This window comes from Helobdella robusta, assembly GCF_000326865.2.
Source record: "Helobdella robusta unplaced genomic scaffold HELROscaffold_11, whole genome shotgun sequence".
Classification (NCBI taxonomy): Eukaryota; Metazoa; Annelida; class Clitellata; order Rhynchobdellida; family Glossiphoniidae; genus Helobdella; species Helobdella robusta.
In genome coordinates this window covers 776,343-787,235 of record NW_008703617.1, presented here as the reverse complement: position 1 = coordinate 787,235, position 10,893 = coordinate 776,343, and the positions used below count along the sequence as shown (strand labels likewise).

The following is a 10,893-nucleotide window of genomic DNA, read 5'->3' as shown; positions in this document are numbered from 1 at the left end:
AGTTCGTAAAATAAAAAGGAGAGATAGTAACGTAGGATGAGGGTAGCGAAAAAACTGTCATAAATTAGCTGGTCATAGGGTAAAGGTCATAGGGCATAGAGTTGGTCATAGCTAGGATGACGAAAGAAAGTAATTATTACTAAGTTAGCGAGAAAATTTAAGTTTAAACCGATAGAAACAGTTGCTAGTACGTAGCATGAAACAATCTTCACATACGAAATTAAAAGCTTTGTTGGAAGAACGTTTAGGTCTAAAATAAATTTGTACTAGTTAAACGCATAAAAACTAAATAAAACAATTAAAAATACATTGAAATGGTACAAAAACTAAGTCAAAAATGAGAATATATATATATATATATATATATATATATATATATTTGAGTAAAATGTACGTATAATAAATGCATCACACAGGCTATCCAAGACCATATGTATGTATAGAATCTTTAAAAAGTGTTTATTAAGTAAAAATATTGGTTGGAAAAGAGTTTGAATTCCTCACTATATAATTATTCATATATCATTGCTTTTATTACTTTTATATTATTATTATTCATTTATTATTATTATTATTCATTTATTGTTATTATTATTATTCACTTATTGTTATTATTATTTGTTGGATTTCTTCTTGCCCCTGAGGTTAACGTTCGGCCGTATGTACGAGGGCTCCTCATCTTGAATTGAAAAAGTAAGACAGATTTATAAGATTGTTAAAATTACTATTGTTAAAATTATAAATATTATTATTATTATTACTATTATTATTATTATTGATATTATTATTATAATTATTATTATTGTTATTATTATTATTATCATTATTATTTCAGCCATTACCTCTGGGTCCTGAGACATTTCTGCTACCTCTAACATTTTCACCCCTTTACATAGAAAAAAAATTCTAATATAATTATTTTAATTATTATTAATTAATATCAATATTATTATAATAACGATAATTATTATTGTTATTATTAATTATAATCAGATATAAAAATAAAATTTATTATAGCAAGCACGTTAAAAAAAAGCTGACAAATTCTGATAGACGGCATCTGGTCCCATATAAATACTGTCAACATCAGCAGTGTCTCGTTGCGGTTGCAGTTGCGGTATGTTCGGCAACGGTCTAAATAGTGCCGATGATGATGACGGGGGCGATGATAGCGACTGAGTTTTGCTTTGTCGATTCAAATTGTTGTTGCTGTTGTTGTTGATGTTGCTTACTGTCGTGTAGTTGAGATACAAGCTGTTTTTGTTGCTGTTGTTGCTTTTATTGTTGTTGTTGCTTTTGTTGTTGTTGATGTTTCTTCTTTCATTTCTAATGTTATCGTCGTCGTAATTCACTGTTGTTGTTGTCATGGAGTTATTAGCAGCAGAGACCATGTTTTTATAGATGTCATTTTTGTTGTTGTTGTTGTTGATGTTGTTGCTGGTGGTGGTGGTTGTTGCTGCAGCGAGAGAAGACGAACGACCGTACGGCAGATTGACTGAGTGAGAAGCTGGTTTTCTAGAAGAATGAATGAAAAAAATGAGTGAGTGAGTGACTGACTGCATAAGTACAATTGAATAAGTGAAACAAAACAATAAATAAATAAGAGGTAGCAAGGAAATAAATAGGTAACTGAATGAATGAATGAATGAATGAACGAATGAATGAAAGAAGAGACAATGAATGAATAAACGCATGAATAAACGAATGAAAGAATGCATGAACCGGTAACCAATGAACGAATCCTCATCATCATCATAGTAACACGTTTGACATCAACAAAAACTGTTCCATCATAATCAAAATCACCACCATCATCATCTTACGTCATTATCATCATTATCATCATCATCATGACCTAGATTTATCATAGAAATCATCATCATCATTCTCAGCGGAAGTTGTAGTAGTAGTTGTAGAAGTTCTTGCTGACCAAGCTTGGTAAGAGAGTGACCGCTGAGCTGTAGGCTGCTGTTTAGGTGAGATGGTGATAAATTATAATGAGGGGGTGAATAAGCTAATCAATATTCATTAAGCTTAATTTATGCTAATTAGGCTAATTAACATACCTGAGCGCTCTGTTGTTTCTGAAGCAGTTTCAACTTATCAGTTTCATGGAGTAACCTGTTCAGTTGAATGAATGAATGAATGCCCACGAAAGAAAGAAAGAATGAATGAATGAATGAACCTGGCAAACTCGGCATCTCTCTCCATCTTCATCCTCTCAGTTTCATCTTGTTGTTGGGCTTGTTGTTTGCGTCTTAATTTCTGTTTAAACGTACATACACACACTTACATGCACACATACACACACATACATACACACACACACAAACATGCATACATACACACACACATACATACATATAAACAAACACACACAAACATATAAACAGATAGACAACAAAATATCTAACCATCTCTTCAGATTCTTGTAGTGCTTTAGCTAACTCCTTCAAAAAAAAGAAAAACAATGAACGAACGAACGAACGAATGAATGAACGAATGAATGAATGAACGAATGAATGAATGAACGAACGAATGAATGAATAAACAAATGACCAAATAAATGAATGAAAGCAAAACAAAATCGACAGATGAACAAATGAATAAAAAAACATCACAATATTAAATATAAACCACTATAACATCTCCATCATCATCATCATCATCACCACCACCACCACCACCACCATCATCATCATCATCATCATCATTACCACCATCAACGACATCATTATCATAACCTCATCCTGCATCCTCATGATCTCTTTCCTCTCCTCTTCGTCCATCTCTCCATCATCGTCCAGATGGAAGCCACTGAACTCCTTAAAGGATATCACCTTGCCACCAAGTTTTCTGATGGAATGAAAGTACAGATAAATGAATGTGAATGAATGAACGAATGAATGAATGAATGTAAGAATGAATGAATGAATAAATGAATAAATGAATAAATGAATAAATGAATGAATGAATGAATGAAATGTCAGAATGTACCCTTCATTTATATCGCCTCCTTGGTGGTGATGATGATGGTGACTATGTCTTCTGTCTGAAACAATGAATTAATTAAGTCATTCATTCATTCATTCACTCACGCATTCATTCATTCATTCATTCACTCACGCATTCATTCATTCAATCATTCTTTCCTGTACAAACTCATTCATTCCCAGGCTAAACAAATGAATTTACAAAATTATAATTATTATTATCGCTATTATAATCATAATTATTATTATTATTATTATTAATCATCATCATCATCATCGTCATCCATGGATACCTGCATTTTCACGCTTCCTCATGACTTCATCATTATATAAGTCCATTGCTAACTTCTGTTCAGAATAATAATAATAATAATAACAACAATAATAATAATAATAATAACAGTAATAATAATAACAATAATAATGATAACCGACAATGACAATAATAACAAAGAACACATTCCCACAATAAGGTGATGAATCACCAACTGAACTTGTCATCAACAGCTGACAACAATCTACATTTATGAACGAATAAATGAATGAATGAATGAATGATAGAATAGATGAATGTATATATATATATATAAATATATATATATATATATATATATATATTTAACATAACATGCTTAACATGAAAAAAAAACTACAAGAAGCTTATGAATATTATGTATATGTATGTATGTATGTATGTATGTTTATGTATGTATGTATGTATGTATGTATATGTATGCGTGTGTGTAAAAAATAGCTAACAATAATAGCTTGGTTGTCTGATGTTTATTTGTATGTATGTATGTATGTACGTATGTATGTGTGTGCATATGATTTATGATTCAACAAAACTGAATGTAGGTAAATAAAATCACAATTAATCACACATGTACAAACACACATACATACACACACACATACACATACAAACAAACACATACGTACAAACAAACTAACACGCACACACATACAAGCACATATAAACATGCAAACAAACACACATACATACAAATGTACCTGATCTCTTATTTCTTGCTGTATTCTCAACTTTTCAGCTTCCAGCCTCTCCTTCTCTTGGATTATCCTAGCAAGTTCCTCATCGTTAAAGTTGCTGGTGTTGTTGTTGGTGTTGTTGTTGATGTTACGACTGTGTTGTGGTCTGTTGTTGTTGTTTTTGTTGGTTATTGTAGAGTTGCTAAGCAGAAGAGCCATCTTTCTACTCTGCAAAATAATGGTAGATAGACCGGAGATTATAGTGAATGTGATGATGATGTACATACATACATGTTTTCACAATATTCTAAAAATTCTACCAAATGTTTGGCACTGATATGTTTGTAGTTCGTTTACAAACATATTAACGCCAAACATTCTATTACCAACATATACATGTATGTATGTATGTATGTATGTATGTATGTATGTATGTACATACATACATACATACATGTATGTATGTATGTATGTATGTATGTATGTATGTATGTATGTATGTATGTATGTACATGTACATCTTGTATGGTAAGTAGTATGGTGGGAAGTTGAATGACCTCATCAAGCATTCTCAACTGATGCTCCACCCTTTCCGATTCTTTTGACTGAATCTGTCTAGCCAACTCTTCATCAGCTTCCGCTCTGTTTCATTCATTCATTCATTCATTTATTCATTCATTCATTCATTCATTCAATCAATTAATAATTCATTCATTCATTCATTAAAACTTCCACCAATCAATCAATCAATCTTTCAATCACAAAACTAACCAATTACGAACTCACATCAAAAACAATCACAATTTTGTTTATCTTTAAAATCAAAATTACCAAATCAGAAAAACTACCCTCTCTCAAAAAATTCCAAAATAAAAAAAATAACCAACCAATTCCAAACTGGCCCAACCAAGTAACCAAGAAGCCAAGAAACCAAGATACCAACCAACCAACCAACCAACCAACCAACCAACCAACCAACCAACCAACCAACCAACCAGCCAACCAACCAACCAGCCAACCAACCAACCAACCAACCAACCAGCCAACCAGCCAACCAACCAACCAACTAACCAACCAACCAACCAACTAACAACTTCTTCAGACTCTCAATCCTCCTGTATCTCTCCTGCTGCACCTGCAACTCTTCGTTGTAGGCCAGTCTGGCCAGGGGCACGTCGGTACGGGCTACCCTCCTCTCATCTTTATTCCACTCATATTTTTTGTTGTCTGTTTGTGGCATTATAGTGAACATAAATAGGGGTCTTTAGGGGGTATAAATAGTGGTATTTAGTGGGTATAAATAGGGGTATCTAAGGGGTATAAATAGGAGGGTATCTAAGGGGTATAATATAGAAAGTTGATGGTTCACCAGAGGAATTCTTAAAGGTTAAAGTGGGTGGATGTCAAGATAGGTCAGTATTGTGGCATCACAGTGAAAGTATTCAGGAGTGTGACGAATTGACGGTGTACTGAGATATAATAAGGATATCTTAGAGAGTATGATAGAGCTATGATGATGATGTCAGTGATGATGATGATGATGTGCACTCACATTCTTCATCTTGCACCTGGCGGGCATAGGACTCGTCTGATTTCTGGTCGAACGACTTCGCAACTGTCACACAATAATAATGATGATGATAGTGAATTATGATGATGATGGTGATGAGATTGTCATCATGATGATAATGAAATTGTTGTGATGATGATGGTGGAAACAATAAAATATCAAACTTTCAGAGACTCTCTTTTTCATCTTCTGATCCATCGCTGCTGCACTTTCAGCCATTTTGAATCAAAAACAACAATAATAATAACAACAAAAATAAAAAATAAACCCAGCAAAATAAAAACAATAAGAATTATTTCCAGATAACTGACTGCACTAATAAAGCACTAATAAGATCAAAATCAAGATGAAAAAATTCAGTAGCAATCAACAATTGATTTAAAATCGATTTATGATTTAAAACGGCAACGTATTTAATTTAAAATATTTAAATTTTTACAACTTTTAATAAGATAGTCATCACCAAAAACGTTTTTTTCATTTTTAATCAGATAAAACGACGAAATAATTAAAAAAATCCAGGTTAAAAATAAATACACAATGTATAAAAGTTAACTAAAGTTGTAAAACTTTTCAAGGATGGCTGTAATCTTATGGCAAACATCGGTAAATACGGTTTTTGATTGAAACCGATTCTTTTCTACGAACTTAGTTGTAATGTTGAACATAAGTAAAAGTTTTAACGTATCATAATTAAACGAATGACAACCAATCTTTAAAAAAATTTGCTGAAGATTTGGTAAATAGTAATGTTAAAAAATTAGATAAACTTATAAATACTACGATTTATTACTTGATAGCTGAAATGCTTTCTACAAACATAGCAAACTTCGTGACGGTATGTGATCGATTACTCATTTTATATTGTGTGATTGTGTGTGTGTGTTTCTCCGTGTTTTTCTGTATGTATATGTGTATGTACTACACATAGTGTATATACAAAAAATGCTAATACACGCCACATGTGTGTATACTGAGTAGATAAATAGTAATGGTATTTATAGAATGAATGCCCTGTGATCTAGGCAAGAAAAGTTTATGTCGATTGACTCTTACATATACAATACATTAATTATATATTTAATTCAAATAAAATTAATTTTTTAAGGACATAATCTACATGATATCGTTAAATGAAAATAACCTAAGTTCGGTAAACGAAAATCAATTTAAAAAATTCTACAACCTAAAATTTGCATGTTATTTCAAGCTGACACTGAAAGGATTGTTAGACAAAACAACTGAAAGAGAGAGAGAGAGAGAGAGAGAGAGAGAGAGAGAGAGAGAGAATAAGGCGTGTAAATTCTTAGCACTATACTACGTAACATTGATTCTTTTACAGAATAGGAAAGCACAGATGAAAAATAAATAGAGAGAGAAAAAGAAAGAGAGAGAGAGAGGGAGAGAGAGAGAGGCGAGAGGCGTGAAATCCCTAGTAGTGTATTATCAAGTAACAAAATAACGAGGTAAAAATAGCATCTATAGATGTATAATTTACACTCTTGGGAATAAAAAATGGATCAATAAGTAATTAATTATAAAAATTTGGTTAATTAAGTTCTTTCTCTCTTTATTTATTTAATATTTATTTATTAATATTTAGTAAAAAATGTAATCTTTTATCTATTAATTCGACTGCTGGCTTACAATTGGAAACGTCTTTTCTGTATAGTATTTTAAACGCGGTGTTGTGTAAAAGACGAACATGGTTTTTCAAATTATTTTATTAACATTAGTCATTTTATTCTTTAATTAATATGTAATAATAAAAATAAAAATAATAATAATAAATAATAATCTCCAAAACAGTTTCTAACATTATCACAAAATGTAACGAAACTTACGTGAGATAGGTAAATCTAGAAAAGGCAAAAAAAAATTTTGGTCCGACGATTAAACTGAATATTTTTAAATAGTTAAAAAAATAAATTTAACAAAATAAAATTGATTTTAAATGATCAAATTTACCTAAATATTTAATAAAATGAAGTAAAGGCCTGCAATGAAGAGCTACCGAGCAAAAAAGCTACCCTACCAGCTGAAAAAATGAATAAATTTCGAGGATTTTATGAAATAACTAATCAAAAATCAATCAAGATGTTTAATTACTCATAATAAAATAAAAAACAGAAAAAAAAATTATTTTATACAGCACTTCATTTTTTGTCAGGCCCTTCATCAAGTCTCCGGTTCATTTTGGCTAAGGTACAGGTTTCTAGGCACAACTCATGTATCCTTTTCATTTCCATCTTCATCTCCACCACCATGCTCTTAATCAACCTGCTATCAAAATTGTTATCATCTAATTCTTTACGTATTTCGCTGACTTGGGCGTTTAGATTTTCAACGCCGGTGGTTAAAAGTTTCGCAGCTTCGAGTTTCTGTTGACGTTCACGCGCCTGCGTTTCCTCTTTGCTCATCTGCTCTTTATCTCCATCTTTACTGTCGAATTGATTCCAGAAATTAATATCCTTGTCGATTTCTGTCGTTTTGACCAGCATCCATCTGTTCTCCGTGTCGTCGTAAAAAGTTTTGAACTTTAAAATTCGTTTCATGAAAAACTTTGGCAGGTTTTGCTCGATCCAGAGAGCCAGCTTCAAGCTGCTAATCCTCCAGGCCGTTGACTTGTTGGATTTGATTTCGGAGTAGGTACTGTTCATCATGGCGATCAATAAGTTCATGAGGACGACAGTAGATAGGACGGAGTAAGCTGCACAGATTGCTCTCAAAATGGAAACCCTACCCCCAGAATTTTTATAATCCGACGATTCTGATATATCTAAAATGTTGCCGGGACTCAGCATTCGATAGAAAGTGAGGTAGACAGTGCTGGTTGGCTGGCGAGAATCTGTGCTCAGGTTGTAGTCAGCTTGTATTAAAACGTGCATCGCATATCCAAAACTAATTAGCACGAAAATGAAGATGTATATGAAGCAAGTTATGTCTTTGATGAGGATGAATTTGAGAATGCTGGCAAGAGCGTTCCAATCTTTGAAGCCTTTCACATAATTGATTGTATGGAGCCAGCCGAATATTAAAACAATGGCCAAGCATTCGAGGTAGGAATGTGGATTGTCCGTCAGTGCCGCCATGAAGAACCATCCGATGGCCGATAAGCTGAACGTAAGAGATGAAATATGTGACAGGTTGTCGAAGATGAAGAGCATGAGACCAATGGGAACTCTCATCAACCCGGATGTTATCTCGCCTATCTTCAATTTTCCAAACAGTCCTTTCTTCCATTGGAATTGTGAATTTTTGAGAGATGTTACAAAAAATATGCCTAAAATAATCTCGTATAAAAGAACGAAAACTGGCCAAATTAGGAACAACCAAAAAAATTTCAAACTGTAGATGAACTTCCCGTCCTTATCGTCGTCTTCTATGTTGGTTCCGTTAGCGTCAACGGGCTGATGAAAGCGATAATGTAGATATTCCTTGGAAGGCATGATGAAGTAAGTGAAGAGGATCATATGGACGGCGTGAATCCACATCAAAACCTCATAACCTCTCCGACACAGTGTCCAATATTTGGAGACGAGAAATTTGAAGGGCTCGTCGTCGAGAACATCGTTGATGTATTTTTCATCGTTAGTCATCACGATGTGCTCCAGACAGGAGGTCATTGGACCTGATGGACGCACACTGTCCGCTTGTTTCGTTAGCTTGCTGCCTGATTTTGTTTCAAAAAAATGCAGATTAATTTATTTTTTACTGATTTTTAAATTTTTATACATTGAAAATTTATTTTGGGATTATATGATAGTTTACAAAAATTTTAAGCCAACAGTTTTTAGTTGAATCAAAAGAATGTTTGCTTGAGAATAAATGATCAACCTGTCTTCGCGTTCAATTCAAGAGCAGTTGGCTCGGTCAGTTTCGGTTTGGTGGACGGGATGAGATAAGAAACATCGTACAAAACCTCGCTTGGATCTTTTTTCATCTGCAAATATTCCTCCAAACTTAAAATTCGATTCTTCCTGGAACTATCCCACTGACCCTTGTTCGTTCCTAGCGGACATTCAACTGTAAATTTGTACACGTTCGGAGTCCTTAACATCGCTTTCAACAGGTCTCCAGTTCCTAACTTTGAAGCGTACTGCAAAACATTGCACCCGTTATAATACAAATCATTCGTCAGGTAGCGCACAGCCTTTAATTGAATTTCGTAGTACGATTTCGTGTTCTCTATTGGCGCTCGCTGGCCGATTTTCCTACAAAACCATTTAACCGACCACTTGACAATTTTGTAAAAAATGCCGATGAATTTGTCTGAGTGAGTTAAATTAGTTTGATTGTTCTCGATCATCTTGTGCAGCAGAGTGCATCCTACGTTGTTTCTCAGCGTCATATTAGCTCCATGACTCAATAGAAGTTCAAACATCTCCACATCCCCGTTCTCGGCACTCGTGAAGAGAGCTGATCGTCCCAGCTCATCTTTGTGGTCGATGTTTGTCCTTTTTGAGCTGTAAAATGTTTCGAGAATGGCTTCCACTTCTCTTATCGTTCCGTATCGAACTGCAACGTGCAGCGGTGTTTCTCCATCCTGGTTTTCAATCTCAGGATCCAGATCAGAGAGTAACTGAACTAAATCTGCTTTTGAATATTTGCCAGCCAAGTGTAAAGCCGTGTTGCCGTCTATGTCCTGACTGTTTAAAAAAGGACTGCAAGTTTGCTTCATTTTCTCTACAAGTTTTTCAACAATTTCTGGGTTGCTTGTTGTTGATGACACGGCCGTATGCAAAACATTTTGGACCAGATTATTTTCAAGTTCAATTCTCGCATTTTTCTCCATAAGAACTTGAAAAGATTCCATGTTGCCCTTTCTGACGGCCAGATGCATTGCGCTGTCCCTCTCCTTATTCTGCAAATCTGTGAAGTCGTCATCCTTCTTGAGGAAATGATTGAGGATGTTGAAGGCGTTGTTTGCCGCTGCCGTGTGGAAGATTGTGTTGTTGTTGCTGTCTATATCAAGCAACTTAACCTTATCGTAATCTAGAATGAAATTCATCTTGTCCAAATCACCAGCGGCGGCAGCGGCGTGCAGGTAGTAAGGTTGCACTATCACATCCGACTTGCTGTGTTGCATCAAGTACTTCAAGACCTCTGGCGTCGGTTGCCTCATGGCCATGTCGTAAATTGTCTCCAGTAAGTTATTCTTAACCGTTATATCGGCCGAATATGACTCGATCAAGAGTTTTACGATATTCACTTTATCATTGTCTGCCGCTATCAGAACTGGGGTGTTACCTAGGTCGTCGGTGATGTTAACGAACGACTCGTCTACCTTCAATATTTCAATAACCGTTTCCTGGTAGCCGTTTTTAGTCGCGATGAACA

The 10,893-nt window shown here is 34.2% G+C and overlaps 2 protein-coding genes across 2 annotated transcripts; both read right to left on the bottom strand.

Annotated features, from left to right (window-relative positions):
- Positions 1 to 1,025: 1,025 nt before the first annotated feature.
- On the bottom strand, positions 1,026 to 5,772 carry HELRODRAFT_167131 (hypothetical protein; the record flags this gene model as incomplete). The annotated part of the gene is made up of 12 exons (XM_009012645.1): positions 1,026 to 1,437; positions 1,856 to 1,968; positions 2,067 to 2,121; positions 2,186 to 2,265; positions 2,415 to 2,450; positions 2,745 to 2,856; positions 3,340 to 3,341; positions 4,008 to 4,211; positions 4,541 to 4,625; positions 5,126 to 5,210; positions 5,536 to 5,598; positions 5,718 to 5,772. The coding sequence occupies 12 exons, from the start codon at positions 5,770 to 5,772 to the stop codon at positions 1,026 to 1,028; spliced, it is 1,302 nt and encodes a 433-aa protein (XP_009010893.1).
- A 4,108-nt stretch (positions 5,773 to 9,880) lies between these two features.
- On the bottom strand, positions 9,881 to 10,411 carry HELRODRAFT_144489 (hypothetical protein; the record flags this gene model as incomplete). Its single annotated transcript, XM_009012644.1, has 1 exon — positions 9,881 to 10,411. A coding segment is annotated over one exon (531 nt), but the record flags the coding sequence as incomplete, so codon positions are not given.
- Between the last annotated feature and the right edge of the window lie 482 nt (positions 10,412 to 10,893).